The 17,823-nt window shown below is 38.2% G+C and overlaps 1 protein-coding gene across 6 annotated transcripts in view; it reads right to left on the bottom strand.

The window, feature by feature from the left end:
- Positions 1–17,823, bottom strand: part of subdued (anoctamin 1) — a 55,112-nt gene that overhangs the window by 13,304 nt on the left and 23,985 nt on the right. For 5 of the 6 annotated variants that reach the window (XM_074092569.1, XM_074092563.1, XM_074092579.1 and 2 more), the window contains 11 exons: positions 17,407–17,518; positions 17,164–17,324; positions 13,226–13,362; positions 12,025–12,291; positions 11,154–11,357; positions 10,392–10,540; positions 10,210–10,295; positions 8,429–8,634; positions 8,041–8,201; positions 3,722–3,821; positions 3,309–3,498 (listed from right to left, as the gene is read on the bottom strand). In XM_074092569.1, coding sequence (XP_073948670.1) covers positions 3,309–3,498; positions 3,722–3,821; positions 8,041–8,201; positions 8,429–8,634; positions 10,210–10,295; positions 10,392–10,540; positions 11,154–11,357; positions 12,025–12,291; positions 13,226–13,362; positions 17,164–17,324; positions 17,407–17,518 — 1,773 coding nt within the window. Of the gene's footprint in view, positions 1–3,260; positions 3,499–3,721; positions 3,822–8,040; positions 8,202–8,428; positions 8,635–10,209; positions 10,296–10,391; positions 10,541–11,153; positions 11,358–12,024; positions 12,292–13,225; positions 13,363–17,163; positions 17,325–17,406; positions 17,519–17,823 lie in introns of all 6 variants that reach the window. The other variant, XM_074092575.1, reaches the window with a different exon arrangement.

Below are 17,823 nucleotides of genomic sequence, written 5' to 3' on the forward strand. Positions count from 1 at the left end.
AAATGTGCCTTGCTACAACTCTGCTTAAACATCTTCTAAGCACAGTTGCGCTGTCCAGTGTGTGGTGTACGCGTGCTTCGTTATCGGATCAACATGCCGAAGTGCTCCGTAAAAAAAGTGCAAAAATAATACATTAAAGACGTTGAAAAAAGGATGGCATATTGTATTTTCATTAAGTACTAGTTAATAGTTTTATATTATAGTGAATTTGTGGCAAAATACGCCTTCAAACTCATTAATAACATTTTTGTTTTAAATTAATTTCAATATGTACCTATCTTCATTTGAAACGTCAAGGCCGTCGATTTGTTACGATTGTCACGCGGCGTAAACTGAATTCGGCTTAATAGAGATTGACTTAAGGTATAGTATTGTTTAAAGTTATCTTGCCTACGACTTGTAATGTCATAACCGCCAATCTCTGGCACTCGAAATTACACCATAATTTTCGTAACATAAGGTTGCATGTAACGAAAATTGAAATGTTCTTAAGTACATTGTGAGTTTTTAATTTGCCTTAGTAGATGCACCCACTTGTAACTTAGCGATGGGGCATTTTTGCGACTTGAATTTTTGGGTGATAGTGCATCTAAGGTACCTATTCTAAATCTATGTGCTTATATAATTAATTATCGCACTAGTTTCGTGTAAAATGAACGATCAAGATAATAATCAAGATATTATGAAGACGCAATCAGTTATCCGCGACAGAGCAACGAACGAATTTACGAAAAAAAATACCAAGATTTTATGCGGCTCCTGAACTCATCATAGAGACCTTATAATATGTATGTAGATAAAACTATCTATGTAACTGTACATAATTAGGCATTAAAACACTTGTGTGATGTTATTATGAAACTCGCCTGTGGGGTATTTTCATAAACCCACACTCGTGTTTTAATGCCCTTCATTATGTAACAGTCACATATACTACTATGGACCGCAATTGCACCAGTGTTTAATGGTTCGTCTTAAACTTAGTTTGACTAGAAATTAGTAGTAATGGAGTGTTTCTAAATCTACAAGCAACTATCAATGTTAGCTACAAAAACTTTCCACAACTTTTAATAGTGTGACCGAATATATTTCGCAATCATTAACAAGAAGTTTACATTTGCGTTTGTTTAAACTAAGCTATTTCTACAAGACCTGGGTTAGTCGTGTAAGCATGTAGGGTGGAAAATGGTAAAATAGATATAATTGTAGTAGCTCATACACGTCCACATGATTACTTTAAATATAAAGTTTTTCACGGTTAATGTAACGCTTATGAGTATGGTTTAAAATGAGCGAGTCTAAAAATTTTATTCATAGTGTAACATGGGGTGAGTAAGAGTATTACGCTAAATTATTATAGTTCGTATTTTTTATTTATAAAGCAATGGGGAATGTATGAAAAAATTAGAAAGTCTTGAAACTTTTACATGAATAGGAATAACCTTTTTAATTAACAGAAAAAAATATGAGATTTTTAAGTAGCATCAATTAATTTAACAAAATGAAAGAGTCTTCTTTACCGCCAAATGAGGGCTATCGTTTTTTGTCTCATTAGATGGCGCACTGTTGCGTGAGGTTTTTAAGTATGGCTTTCAAAGTCTGTTATTACGGGCGTGAAAACAAAGTTTAGATTAAAATCATATTTAATACACCTTGAAACCATACCATAAAAATATCGAGCATGCCACAGTGTTGCATAGTCCCCGTTTCCCCGAAGGACAAAGGTTTCTGAAAGACAAAACTGTCTCAAAACACAGACATTCATTGCCCCGGAACGCATATTTGCCATAATTAATTTCAGATATTGCAAAATATTCACAAAAATATTCGTATTATAAATAAAGCCGCGTAGCTCACCCAACAACTATGAGATTTGACATTTCGGAGACCTCACGCTACACAAGCGCCTCTAGTGGCGAATTCATACGCGATAGCCCTCACTACGACAGTCCGGTCGGTTACGGGTTGTTCCATAGTCCATAATAAAAAATGTTAAAAAAGAATTTGTGTCTTTGACTCGATCGTTTTGACAGGTCACACTCTTTACCGGGCCGAATAATACTGACATGGAAATACCGACCCTGTTTTTCATGTTACACGCCCATAGAAACTGAAATGAGCTTCTATGGATGTGTAGATGAAAAACGATCGAGTCAAAGACACTAAAATTTTTTTTTAACGTTTTTTATTCTGGACTATGGAACAACCCTAACCGACCGGACTGTCGTAATTTGGCGGTAAAGAAAACTATTTCTTTTTTTTAAATTAATTGATACTACTTAAAAATTTAATATTGTTTTCTGTTAATTGGAAAGGTTATTCCTATCGATAAAAAAAGTTGCAAGCATTTCTAAAATTTTCATCCATTCCCCATTAGCAAAATGAGCGGATATCCCAAACATGCGGTTATTTAATATAAAAAATATAGTAACTCACTTATAGTTGTACTTTGCTACTCGAATGTCTCGAACCTGTTGCTAAGTAACTTATCGTCCAAACCAAAGTTTTAGCATGTATGAAGCTGCTTTAGTAAGAAAACGAGCTCTTTGCGGCAATCATCAGGAAAACTTAACAGTATTGCAATTAGCTGGGATGTATAATACCAGTATTCTGTAGTTCGCTTATTCGTGATGTATTTGCAAACAGCTCATTAAAGACTGCATTGACAGCGTATGATACGGCCCCCAAAGATACAAAATGGGCCACTAAAGCACTTTTATTTTATTGCCATGAAACACACGAAAAACACGCAAAGTTCAAAACCATCAGGGAATCAAACTGGTGGGAAAAAATCATTAAAAAATGGGTAAAACTCAAACACTGGAATCATTATTATGGATTGGATTGGATTGGATCTTAATAACTAATGGCCAATTTCTTTTTAGTACCTAACACAAACAACACAGTCTTTTAAACAGCTTTAGTTCACTGGAACTAATTTTACCTTTGTATTCCATAAATTTAGTTTGAATTTGTGACACCATTTTGATAGATGCAATTATTAGGAATTATGCTACAGTATGACCACATAAGTTGAAGCTTCGTAAAATAAAAACAGACGATATACATAAAGGTATGTTAATTGCAGAGTCTCTTTCTTTTCACGACGCTCTAACTGAACATAATGATACTGTCCAATTGACCAACAATATAATATATTTTTCTAATAATCAGTTACTTTGAAAAATTAATGCCAGTGAACGTAAAACCGTGTTAGTAAAAAACAGATAATAGAACAAGCTTTCAGCCAGATACGATACCGTAACCGTGTGTAAACTAAACGGGCGTGATGTGCGTTGAGTGTTGACCTTGTGGCCTCGCAGCGCACTCGGCGGCGGGCGGCGGCGCGGCGGCCGGCTCCCGCGCCGAGCGCGCGCGCGTCTCCTCCAGGATGAACGAGTTGATGACGTACGCCTCGCGCCGGATGCGGTCGCGCAGCTCGCCCGACATGTCCGGGATCGCCCACTTCACTATTATCATCACTAACGCTACCACGTTCTGAAAGTAAACACAAATTTCTAATGCACGTTGAATAGTTCGACACTATTTCAATTGATTGAAATTTATATTTCAGTGGTTTCATGGCACCAATTCGTCGTGTCTAAGATTTGAATATTATTGCTAAATGTAAATACACAAATCTAGTGCACCATAGTCACTAGAAAATATATCAAGAGTGTGAACAGGTTCAATGAACGCACCAGAGTTTATGTGAACCTACCTCGAACACGACCACGAAGGCGAGCCGCGCCCCCATGTTGTGCCAGTACATGTTGCTGCGCTCGTAATCTGCCCCATCGTAGTGCCAGTAGCCGGGGAAACTAATAACACAAAAAAAATATGGGAAATTAAAACAGGACTAATCAAGTTAAAATTTACAACTGAAACAAACAGGGTCTTGTAAGACCTACATAAACTCTTGGCGTATTGTGTACGAATGATTTTCGGTCAGCGTTTTTCCTAGACGTGCGAAAATTGGTATGCCAGAACGTACAGATCGCGTGATACTATCTCTCTCGTCGCGTAGTGTGCACGACGGGTGACATCTATTTGGCATAACTTGTAATATTCAAAACTTATTATACATAATTTATTTACTCCTAATCTTAAACTTGCCGAAATTTAGTTCCATAATTCTTTATAAGCCGAATGATTGTTTACCCGAATATTATATAAGCGTAATATTAACATGGCCGAATTTTATTATGCATAATATTGTTTAGCATATATGTATGTAATTTGGCCGAATTTTGACAGCCCGAAATCCTGTCCAAATCTGTGTCCGAAAATAAATTAAGTACTATTTCTTGATTAGTGTTAATAATGGTAAATATAAAAACGGTAAATTGTAAAACAATTATGACTAGAAATAGAAATAGTTTATTAGGTTAGGTTAGAATAGTATTTGTAACGCAACTAACAGCCACCAGTTAAAGAGGTACGGTCATAAAAAGGGGGGAAGGGGGGGAAAGCACCCGGCAGGGGGGTTCAGGGGCGGAGCCTCCCGCAATAAAAAAACAAACACAATCTACCTCCCCCCCCCTTTTTACCTGGATAGGTCCGTTAGTTACCTTATGTCCCTTAGATTAAAAATAGAATCTACTCAGTCATGTCCCCGCATTATAAAAATACCACCACCCAGTAATTACTAGTTTCCAGAGAAGTAGATTGGATTAGGTTAGTAAGCTTAGGTAATAAAAAAAGAGCAACCTTGAGGAAAACCATCGTTTCTGTTGTATATTAAAGGATACTCATTTTATTACTCATTCCTACTCCATCGAAAATATTTGAGAAGGTGATACACAAACGCCTTACCACATATATAAATGATATAAACTTCCTATTCGAACGACAGTACGGTTTCAGACAAAAGTCCAGCACCCTTTCTGCTACCATCGACCTTGTTACTAAAATAAAGACTAATATAGATCAAAAGAACATAGCATTAGGAATTTTCATTGATCTCAAGAAAGCTTTTGATACTGTTAGTCATGATCTGTTAATTTACAAACTCTCTGAGATAGGAATAGCGGGAAGGGCGTTGGAATTATTAAAATCATACCTCGCAAATCGATGTCAGATCGTGAAAATTGAACAAAATGAAAGTAGACCTAGACAAATTTGCTACGGTGTGCCGCAGGGCTCAATACTAGGACCCCTTCTGTTTCTAATTTTTATAAATAATATCTCTGAAATAGGCCTGAAGGGACACATCACACTTTACGCTGATGACACGTGCCTTTTTTATTTTGGTAAATCCATTGACTCCGTTGTCGATGAAGCTCAGGCTGATTTGCGGTTGCTTGAGAATTGGTTCCTGTGTAACTTGTTAACCATAAACGCATCCAAAACCGAGTACATAATTTTTGCACCAAAAAATAAGAAGAATTTAGAGCATAATGCGCTTACGATAAATGGAGAAATATTAAACGAAGTAAGCAAAGTGAAATATCTAGGACTTGTTCTCGATAAGCGATTGTCATGGAAACCGCATATTGAAAAAATTATATCTAAAATATCATCGTTACGAGGTTTGTTTCGAGCAGTGGGTCGATCTTTTCCATTAAATGTCCGGTATACAATCTATAATACTTTAGTTATGCCTCGCATTGAATATCTGGTTGAGCTCTGGGGTACGGCCGCAAAAACCAATTTGCAAGAATTACAAATAGCTCAAAATAAACTTATCAAAGTTCTCTTTAATTATCACTACCTGACTTCGACAAAGAAAGTGTATCATGCCACAAAAGTAATGAACATTGCACAGATCTACCAGTATAAAACATGTATTCTTATTTATAAAATACTTAATAATAAAATTCACACTGAAATATCTTTTATAAAAAGAAACCAAACTTCCCTCAAACAGCTAAGAAGAGCTCATTACATTTGCACACGATCGTCAAGAACTCACAATTATGGAAGGAAGAATATTAAATGTGAGGGGGTAAAAATATACAATGCTCTACCTAAGAACATTCAAGAAGCCGACTCCCTAGCAATATTTAAGAAAAAACTCAAGTGTTACATTTTAAAAAGTACCCAAGATAAATAATTTTACCGCACAATCAGAACGCGCCCTTATACTTAATTATCTTCGGCTCGTCAACTGATTCTCGAACCTGTTATGATTGTCGACTGGATGTCTTAGTTTAAGAATACCCTCAACTTGCTTTTGTATGCTCATTTGTGAATAGTTTAAGCAAATTATTGTTACTTATTTCTCATTATAAGTGATTGTTATCTTTTTGAGAAATAAATAAAAATTCTTAACATCAAAAAAATTATATCGGCAAAATTACACTATGCGAAAGTAACTTTCTGCGTAACTAATTTATGCGTAAGTCGTTTTCTGCCTAAACAATATTCGGAATACGCAAATTATGCGTAAAGCCCATTTGGCTTACATTGGTTATGCGTAAAAGAATGCTGCGTAATATAATTATGCGAAAAGAGTTATGGCATAAATACTATTAAGCGTAAACAGATTATGCAAAATAGAATTATAACATAAAAAATATGCGTAAACAAGGGGGAACCGTGCGCGACGTAACGCGGGATGCAGGAGAGGTGATAGGTCACTACCTTGGTCGAAGTGAATGATTAGACACACAGCTACAAAAAGAACTGATTGCACAAAAGGCGAATGAATTAAATTAATTAGTAAATGTCAAAATCCTGCTGTCATTACACGACATGTTCTTGTATTGTATTGTATTGTATTGTAAAACTCTTTATTGTACATAACACACATGAAAATAACATAACACAGGATAATAAGATGTACAAAGGCGAACTTATCCCTTAAAGGGATCTCTTCCAGTTAACCTTTGAACGATTGACAGGATATCAGACACAAGAGTAGACACTACAAGTACAATGAAAAGGTAAAAGAACCGAAATTTAAATTAACTCAAAAAAAAAAAACATTTCAAATACACATACATATATAAGTACACAAACTAATACATAATAATGAAGTCAATAAACTAATACATATCAAGACAAATAAACTACATGCAAAATACATATATACATATACACCGCATATACACAAAACAGAACATACAACACTGCCTCCTTTAAGAATTTACGATGAACTGTCAAGCCAGTGCGCCCTTAAGCGATTCCGCAGGGTGGCAACCGACTGTGCCTGCCTGATATCACCTGGCAACCGATTCCACAGACTCACAGCGTGCACGGAGAAGGATTTAGAGTAAGATTTGGATTTGGAAACTGGAAAAGCGAGAGAAAGATTATTACTCGACCGCAACCGATTTCCAGACCCAGCAGCCAAGTAACTGAACCTTTCTGAAAGATAGGAAGGGGACTGAGGTTTAAAAAGGACATTAAAGAGCAACGACAGGATGTGAATATTACGGCGATGACGAATTGGCAGCCACTTCAGCTGAGCACGAAAAGTAGACACGTGATCGTATTTTCGGAGACCGAAAATGAAGCGTATGCACACATTCTGAAGTCGCTCAAGCTTGTCAAGTAGCTGCTCAGAGAGATCTAGATAGGCAATGTCGCCGTAGTCGAGGAGAGGGAGAAGGAGAGATTGTGCCAGTGTAATCTTGGTGTGCAAAGGAAGGAAATTTTGCAAGCGTCTAAGTGAATGGACTGAGGCAAAAAGCTTGCGGCTGACTTCAGAGACATGAGCCGACCAGGAAAGCGTCTGATCCATGATGATGCCCAAGTTTTTGACCGTGGTTGAGAAAGGAATTAACGTTCCATCAAAAATTAATTCTGGCAACACCATGTCAGACACCCTCGAAATGAAGTGTGGGCTACCGACAACAATCGCTTGCGACTTCTTGGCATTCACTTTTAGGCCAAAATCAGCCGCCCAAACCCGTATGGCCTCGAGATCAATGTTGACGCGGTTAATCAAGTCAGGGAAATCATCAATATCCGCCGCTGCATATATTTGTAGGTCATCAGCATAAAGATGGTAGGAGGAAAGTAGTGATGCCGTTATACCATTTATGTTCTTGTGTGCATGACTTCGTCTTTAGTGGTACCACTTAGATGACGCACCTGCACGAGGTCTCGTTGTACTGGATGTTGGGCGGGTGCTGCAGCACGTTGATGTCAAACTTTGCCAGCGTGTGGTTGACGTAGCCGTCCAGCGAGCCGTCGTGCGAGAACTGGTACACCAGCCGCGGGATGAACTCCGACGTGAACGCGATTATGAAGCCCTGCAACACCCCAACACCCAACTGTTAAACGGTTGTTTCTAATTTATGCCAGCAATGGTGTATTTTTTTTTGTGTGCTAAAACAAGTGCTTAGCAAAAAAGAAAGAAAGAAGAAAGACTGCAATCACATATAATTAATACAAATAATTTCATATGAGAAAGTCTTCAACTAGCGATTATGAATCATCGTGTCAGTACGTTTGAAATATAAGCAGGAGTAAGACTGACGTTGGTGATGACGCTGAGTTTGCCGATGGAGTCGAGGATCCGGTACCAAACGCCGATGTCGTTGACGCGTTGCGGCACGGGCCGGCGGTAGCAGCTGAGGAACTTCTTGGCGTCCAGCCGCATCTCCAGCACGTTGTTGATGAGCGCGAACAGCGGCGCCAGCGGGAACGCCGCCACGAAGATCGTCACGAACCCGTACTGCAGCACTGCAACCAAGGACATCTATTTACGTCACACGTTTAAGAGGGAGAGGGAGGGGGGCGGGGGTTAGGCGGTTACGGGAACAAAATTATTCCAAATTTCGTACAAACTTCATGCAATACAATTACTATTTTTATACAATAACTAGCGGCCCGCTCCGGCTTTGCACGGGTATTTAACAAAAAAATCAAAAAATATAAATATAAACACACACACGCGCACACACACACACGCACATGGACACGCGCACACGCACACGCCCACACACACACACGCACGCACGCACGCACGCACGCACGCACGCACGCACGCACGCACGCACGCACGCACGCACGCACGCACGCAAGCACGCACGCACGCACGCACGCACGCACGCACGCACGCAAGCACGCACGCACGCACGCACGCACGCACGCACGCACGCACACACACACACACACACACACTAACACCTTTTTGCATCGGGTTAAAATAGTAGAATTATAAAGGCCTTCGGACACATTCGTACAATTTCCATATTTGTACAATTTCACAATGGTACAATTCCATGGTTCCTTGCCCTTATTCCTCGTAGTACCACCATCTTGTTCCACCAGTGGTACCAGAAGGACTTGTGGTACCAAAATGGACTACTAGCAATAAAATAGAAACTTAGGAGATATTTTATTTCCATTGCCTACATCCTACTAATATTATTGTTTTTTTTTTATTTAACTTAAACAAATAAATGGATATTATTATTTTAATGTTTTTTTTTTAATATTCGATTATTTTATTTTTCTTTCTAATAGCGGCCCGCCCCAGCTTCCCGCGGGTATTTAATAAAAATATCAAAAATTAAACATTTTAAGACACACATCTTATACTTCTCTTCATCTACTACTTTTATCTTCTTATACTTTTGCATCGGGTAAAAAAAAAGAGTAGAATTATAAAGAAAGTTTGGATCATTTCAGCACTTTATTCGTGACATTGACTTCCCTACCCCAGTGACGCCTACAGTGCATATTATAGTATGTGTTATAGTGTTGCCTATCTAGCGTAGCGGGGTCAGCGGCCACCACACGACTTTTTCTAATACTTAAATTTTTAAACTCGTGATATCTTTTGAATGGAATGTCCGATTTGAATAATTCAAAAAGTTATATAAAGGTATTGAAGGAAAGCAGTCTTGAATATGAAGGAATTTATTTTGATAAGGATTAAGTTATACCAAGTTACAAATAAAAAGTCTTTTCGAGAGGCGGCATTTCAATATTAAAAGAACACTTATTGTCATTACTATAATAGTTAAATATATACCATTATAGATAATGATGTGTTCTGCAACAACTGTACATTATTATGTTCTATCATCAAGTTTCCGCAGCGTACGCGATGTAAGGAATTTTTAGGTCATGTTCTTACACCTTGGGTTACATTGAATTTTAGTAAAGATCCCTAATCCTATGTCACTCGGAGATAGTGTAGCTTCCCAACGGTCAAAGATTTTTTTAAATCGGTCCAGTAGCTTCGAAGCTTATTCAATGCAAACAAACAGTTTAGTTAGTAAAGACAAGCTATTTAAGTACACTACTTACCCATCTCCAAATATTCTGGAAATAGTCCCATGTTACCAAAATCAACAAGCTTGAAATCTTTCACCCACTGCAGTGGACTTTTTATGCTGAAAACAAAAACAATAAACCATGAATGAATGAAGCTGCAATCCAGGCATTACTTGTGACCCGAATACCGAAGTACGGTTGAGTGTCATACATACTGGTTTTTTCTTCCTATGGTACGTATGATGTACCACCACTTGAGCAAATAAGGCATCAGCATCTCAACGACCGTGTTGATGAACTGCTTCCCCACCATTATGATGGCGAGCTGGATCGACAGCTCCAGCAAACAGCCGCCGGGCGCGCACTGACCGGAAACAAACCAGCGTGCTAATAGTAGATTATTGTCATGGCCTGGAAGTAGGCAATTGCTGGCTGAGTATGAGAACTCGCAAGCTCGTCGGTTGAACTAATACGAAGCCAGTAATTACTATTCCAGCCGAGACTAATGTAAAGCTTTTCTCAAAAATGGTGAAAGAAAAAAACTAAATTAGAATAAACCTTTTCTCGACAAAATAGATTATGATTTAATAATTTTATTTTAATAAAAATGTTCATGCTTTCCCGCCTTTTTTTCATTAAAAAAAAACAGCAGGTGTATTTTCCACCGAAAACATCACAAGCTGTTTCAGATCCAATAAAAAAATCTGGAGTTTCAACAACATAAATGATAGCAGCCATTTGAGTTGGCTGTATACGACTTATGCCAACAATTCCATGGCCGTTTTCACTTTTTAAAAAGTTTGAGACTCGACAATAAGAAATTATTGTCGAGTTGGCGCGCCTGCAACCTTTTCAACTTGTTAATTTCTCGCTGACCATAAACTGTGTAGTAATGTAGACTTTTACGGACATTTTTGAGAAAATACACAGAAATGCACTTTATAATAACGAACTGGAAAATGAAGTTCAAGTATTACCTCTTCCTGTCTTTGGCCGAAAAACCTGATGTAAGCTCCAGGGCGCCCGATAAATTTGCCTTTGAAGAAGGCGATGTAGAATATCGAGGCGTAATAGTTCACGAACTGCAGCAGGTATATCTTCAGCGTGAGCGAATCGTCAAACTCCGTTTGCGTGCGGAGAAGCTCCTTCTCCGTCAGCCACTCCGCCAGGAACTGGTAGATCTGCGCACAAATATTTACACCTTAATTCATATTCACTTGTGAAACTTACATTTTGTTGTAACACATTTGTAAATATTTGGGAATAGTAGATTACCTTCAAGTTTATTCCGTTTAGTTTAGCTACAAAAAAAATCGTCGGAATTAAATGTGTCGTTGATAAATGAAATGTGTCTAATGATCCGGATCTAATGATCCGAAAGTTAAATTTAATTAAAAAAAAAACTTATTAATTTTTGGGTTTCCAGTGTGTCGGTTGAGTATTCGCGTGTTGTCTAATAATTGTTTCAAATTATTATTTTTATCGGTTATTTATAATTATAGCAGGCCGCATTTCGACCGCTTACTTTCTCAATTTCGTATCTAGCCACATTAAATTGCTTTAGAATCATCTTTCTGTTGTGTGACAGTGTTGATTTGTTGTAAACAATTCGGGCAGATACAAGGTTGAGAAAGTAAGCGGTCGATTTGTAATGAGGTGTACAGAATATTAGGTAGGTATTGCCGGTATGGGTACGACATTCAGTGGCGTGCATTGGGCCAATTTCAGAGTATACAGCGCTAGCTCGCGTCGCACCTGCACACCGCCAGCCCCCCAGCGGCCAGCACCGTAAGCAGCTTAAGGCGCAGCCTACCCTGACATTGACCTAATGCAAAAATAGGTACTAACATAGTTGAAGACGCAGATGAGCAGCAGGTTGATGCAGGCGGCGGTGGCGGTGGTGAACATGATGGGGCTGTATGAGAGCAGCGCGTTGTCCTGGCGGCGCAGGATGCTGGCGCCCAGCAGCGACATGCGGTACAGCACCACGCCCAGCACCGCCGCCAGCGCCGTCAGCACCAGCAGCGCCACCACGCTGAACGACATCAGCGTCGCCGGCAGCCGCATGCGCCAGAACGGGACCATCGGTTCCGGCACCCCCGTCACCGGGTTCAGCTGGCGACCACATCATGCAATAACATCAATACAAACGTCACGCGACCTCACAATGCGAGGAGGCTATCTGTAGGTATTAGGCTACCCAGCGAAGGAAAATCAGGGGAACGGGTGCTTGCGGGTGGAGGGGGGTGTTAAGGTCCCTTTTTTCTACTTTTTCGTAAATAACTCGTAAACGGTGGCCCATAGCTATAATATATTGTGCATTAAGGGGCGTAAGAAGGGTATTACTAACGAGTCTATTAGAAGCCCAACACCGGAAGCGGAGGGCTTTTAATGACTCGAGTTTGTAATCCCCTTACGGCCCGTGATACACACAATGATTTTCATCATATTGCCAGGAAAAAAATGCAAAAAATTAAATTATTTTGTGTCTAAACACTTCACAGCTCAGCAAAAGAAAGACGCTATGAAAACAACTGAATAAAATAATGGCTACCCGCCTGATTGTCACTTTTTCGTGTTGTCTATCATAGATAATGCTAAGCTAATTATTCCAACATGTTAAAAAATATTTACTAAAATTATTGCAAAACAATTTGATATATATTTAAAATAACGAAGTTTCATGATGCGTGGAAAACTTTTATGGTGTAAAATTGGGTTATAGCTAAGTTTTAAAGAAGTAAATAAAACGTTGATTGACTTGAAACCTCTTAAGTCTGAAATGACGTACCTACTTACGTTTTAAAACTAAAGTCATAACTCCCTTGAGAAGAAAAACTTTACGTAAATCCATAACTCCCACGGGAACAATTTAGGCCATTGTCCTTTAGTATACAGACATGGAATAACATCATTGACGAGCAAGTGTGACGAAAAAATGTTTTGATACACGTCTACTGTAGTAGCGGGCAACTGAAGCCCGCCTCGCGAGAGTCTGGATGAGGCATTAGGACCAACTTAATTAAGTGTAGTATGTGCATACGCATACCTTTGTGCGTTTGACGTGCACCAAGCGCGCCAGGTACTGCGGCCGCGGGTGCTCCTCGTTCATGTCGAAGCCGGTCAGGTCCCAGCGGTGCGTCATCTCCGCCGAGTAGCGCTTCCACAGCTCCAGGAAGCACGCCGCTGCGCCACAACACAACACGAGTTATCAAAGTCAAAGTCAAAATATCTTTATTCAATTTAATCTATAACAAGCACTTATGAATGTCTACCACAGGTAGCTATCCTGCCTGTATGCATCTGTTCGCTGACAAGGGCGTTTCGTCTATATTTCATGAATGTTTTGAACTTCCACATGAGCGAACCACGAACGTGTCCTTAGCTACTGTCGGTGACGTCAGTCAGTCACATACAAAAAAAATTGTTGCTTTACTTTTTAACCGATTAAAAAAAAGGAGGAGGTTCTATGTTCCAATGTTTGTATTTTTTTAAGTATGTTCACCGATTCATTACTCAGTCAACTGTGGAGCGATTTTCAAAATTATTTTACCATGTCAAGATTTGATGATGGGATCCTAGGGAAATCGAGGGCAAACCTCAAATTTTCTAGGCACACCTTTGGCGATTTTAGCATTTTTAGCATAAAAATAAGCATTTACATTCAGAAAGTATCATTTGGCAAACTGGGTCTGATGAAAAAGACCGTACATGGAAGTAATGCTCGCGGGTCCATAAATCATGATTGATATACCTAGATAAGCGACTAACTTTTAGTTAATGATTCTTTCGAACTGATCTGATGCTGAAGCAGGAAGGTAGGCAGCGGAACTCTGTTATAAAACAACGTAACTAAGTCGTGTTTGGGCTTAATGGAATCGTTGTGAGATAAACTTTGGCTAAGAATCACTAAAAAGTGAGAAATAAAGAAAAAAATTAACAAAAAAGTAAAACCGACTCCAAAAAAATAACTAAAAATCAAACGTTGAAAATATTTTTCCAAGTACCTACTAGCTCGAAGTCGGTGACTCAGCACCACAAACCGAATCAATTTTTTGAGTATCTTAAATTACGGACATTTGCCATAATTTCATATAATTTCAATATTTTTTTTGGAAATCTATCTCTTTCGTTACTATCTATATTTTGTTACTAACGAGGGCGGGATGATAAGTAACTAGCCTGAGCTATTTAAAAAGTTTGAATTTAAAAAACACTATACCATTTGTAAAAATGTGTATCTGGCTGTCCGTGTTCTAAAATTAAATTTCGTGGCATGAATATTTTTTTTCATCTCTTCTGTTCGGAAAGTTTAATTTTCATGAGTAGATAGCGGTGGAAAATTGACTTTTCATCTCTAGGGTGGAAAGTTTTTTTTTTAATTTTCGATTAGTCACGGAGTCGAAGATAATTGAGTTACGTCAATGACACTTTTTTTTCAGGGTTCGGCATGGCCATCTAGATGCACATCGTGACCAAGGAGCTTATATACAACACTGGAGGTTGAACGCCGATGAAAGTCATTCATGAAATGTGAAAGAAAGAGATGGAATATATAAATAAGTAATAAAGGTCAAACTTGTTCGTTCGGCGTTCACCCTCCAGTTTTGTATATATAAGCTCCTTGGTCGTGACCAACTCGATTTATTTTATAGTCGGCCGTGGCAAGTGGCCAGTCGTAAAGGTACCGTTGGAGGTTGGATATAAGTAAATTAAATTTATTATTATTCTAATTTTTTTGTTGTATTTTACTTTCCTCACAGTCGAAATGAAAAGTAGAGTGTCTAACTCAGGTGAAATTACCCATTTCCCCTCGAACTATATATTGGCGCTCTCACTTCGTTCGAGTGCCAGAAATATCTCGGGTGAAATGGGTCACTTTCCACCCTTGTTTATCAATCTACTAATGTTTTGCTGTCATTTAAAAATATATTGTGTCAATTGTTTTTAAAATAGATGAAATGAACAAAAAGCGGCGATAAAGTTTCTTTGTTTGAGGGGTATGAAAGGGACAGATATTCATGAAGAGTTAAATAATGGTTTAGGTGAATGTGCCAGATGTGTGTGTTTCTTATACCACAGTAAAAAACTGGGTGGCTAATTTAAACGCGGCCGTACAAGTGTTCAAGATGAACCCCGTCCGGGACCACTAAAAAGCGTCACCGGAAATGGTCACCATAGTACATGATATAGTTTTGGGCGATAGACGATTGAAGCTATATGAAATATACGTTAAGCCAATCCAATTTATGGAAAGTGTAAACAAAGCGATTTCATCAAAATTCTTGTATAAACACCCACTCGATCGAATCAATAACACATTTATCCAAAATTCATGTCTTTTAACTAGATGTCTAAACACTTTTTTCACCAAAATTCACTTGAATTCAATATTTAATTTTCATTTGAAAAATCTTCGTTAAAATGTGACGTTATTTCTTGAATGAAAGTAGTGTATACGCTGTAGCAGCATAGACTAGCGTAGAGATGATGGAAAATTTGACATTTTTAAAATCTATTAATACTTACTTATTATTTATTTACCTTAAAATAAAAAATAAAAGTTACTGCTTTTAAAATTGAATAAACAGTTTTTGGAATTATATCAAGTATAGTAAATAATAAAATAGACAAAAATACTTTGATCCATTAAATTAATAAATTAATCGATTTACGGAACAGATTAATTATTTTGCAGTAGGTTCTAGGTTTTCACATCATTAAATGTCTGTGGTCGGGTTAATGGCGTCTTTGTTTACCCTTTCTATAAATTAATAAATAAATAAATATCATGGGACACTTGACACCAATTGACCTAATCCCAAACTAAGCAAAGCTTGTACTATGGATACTAGGCAACGGATAAACATACTTATATAGATAAATACATACTTAAATACATATTAAACATCCAAGACCCGAGAACAAACATTCATATTATTCATACAAATATCTGCCCCCCGAGACCTCAAGCTTCGTAGTCAGGTTCTCTAACCACTTGGCCATCCGGTCCGGTCAGTTAGATTGACATAAACCATGGCTGACACTACAGGCATTTCGAAAGAGCGGGTACATCATATACTAAGTGAGGAATTAACTATGAAAAAGTTATCCGCTCATTGCGTGCCGCGTTTGCTTACGCAAGATCAAACACACATGCGTTAAAGCTAAGGCAAAAATTAACGAATTGAAATATGAATTGCTGCCGCACCCACCTTATTCGCCGGAACTAGCACCGTCAGGCTTCCACCTATTCCCTAGACTGAAAACTTTTTTGGGTGGACAGAAGTTTGCCACAAATGATGAAGTCATAGCAGCCGTAGAGAAGTATTTTGAAGGCCTCGAAAAAAACATTTTATGGAGGGCATAAAGGTTTTAGAACGAAGGTGGAATAAGTTCTTAGAGCTGCAAGGAGACTACGTCGAAAAATAAAATCTAAATACTTGAGTTTTTTTTTATTAGGCTAGTTACTTATCATCCCGCCCTCGTAATTAAATATGTCATGATTTTTATATGTAGTACTAATACTCTTTGGTCATGATCCGTCTCATGGCGACAAAATATAAAGAGAACTGACGTTATCATGGCGGTTTGCGCTAGTGTCGCCCCCTGCGCAGAGCTTTGCTTAATATTCTTTAATGAGGGATTTATATTAGTATCAGCATGTTAGCCATGAAAAAATGCCGGCCAAGTGCGCGTCGGTGCGCGCACAGAGGGTTCCGTGCAAATTTGTTGATATCTATTTATGAATATCCAGGTTAGCAATAGGGGTGATCAAATTAGATGGTTACTGCCACAGACCGACCAAATATAGGATTTTCAGACTTTTATTTTTGCTTGTGCTGTAAAAGCTACCTTCATACTAAATTTCAAGCTTCAAGGAGAACTAGAAGTACCTATAAGTTTTGATTGCCGGGCCATAGTATCAACCATTTTAATGACTATAATAATATCTTTTGTTTGTGTTGAATTAGAAGTTTGACTTACCCCAAAAACTCATAAATATAGCGAAAAACACTGTAGTTGGGTTATCAAACAGATAAGTGACCCGGGCCTGGACGCATGTTGTGTTCAAATACCAGTAGTCGCAGATATAGTCGCACTGCGGACACATCTTGATAGTCGAGTTGTAACTGCACACCTGCTCACTGCACACAGAACCATAATCTTAAAATTTTATCTTACCATAATAAAAAAACATTGAAAGCAATAACAGTATACTTTATTTACCTAGGGCTGTTCGAAAATACAGTGGCAACTGAGTATATGAAGCAAATAAGTCCTACAACTGAGGCAGGAATCAACATATTTGTATAGAATCCAAGCCACGCGAAGTACAATCCTGAAAATTACGGAACAGAATTAATTACAAGCACTACAACTCACTCAATCCTTCGGAAGTTTGATATGTGTTTGTATGACAATGCAATTACAGTCAATAAAAAGTACTATGATATACAGGATGATTGGTTATTATGCCTTTTAAGGGCGTGTAGTACAGCTTATTTGCAGCAAAAAATTACATGGTACCCTGTCCAAAAATTATTAGTTTAAGAGATATTGGCGATTTTAAGATTATTCACAAAACCGCCGAATCAGGTGAACTAAAGCTTTGTAAAAAAAAATACATTATTTCATTATTCTTTT

Source organism: Choristoneura fumiferana, chromosome Z (genome assembly GCF_025370935.1).
Source record: "Choristoneura fumiferana chromosome Z, NRCan_CFum_1, whole genome shotgun sequence".
Classification (NCBI taxonomy): Eukaryota; Metazoa; Arthropoda; class Insecta; order Lepidoptera; family Tortricidae; genus Choristoneura; species Choristoneura fumiferana.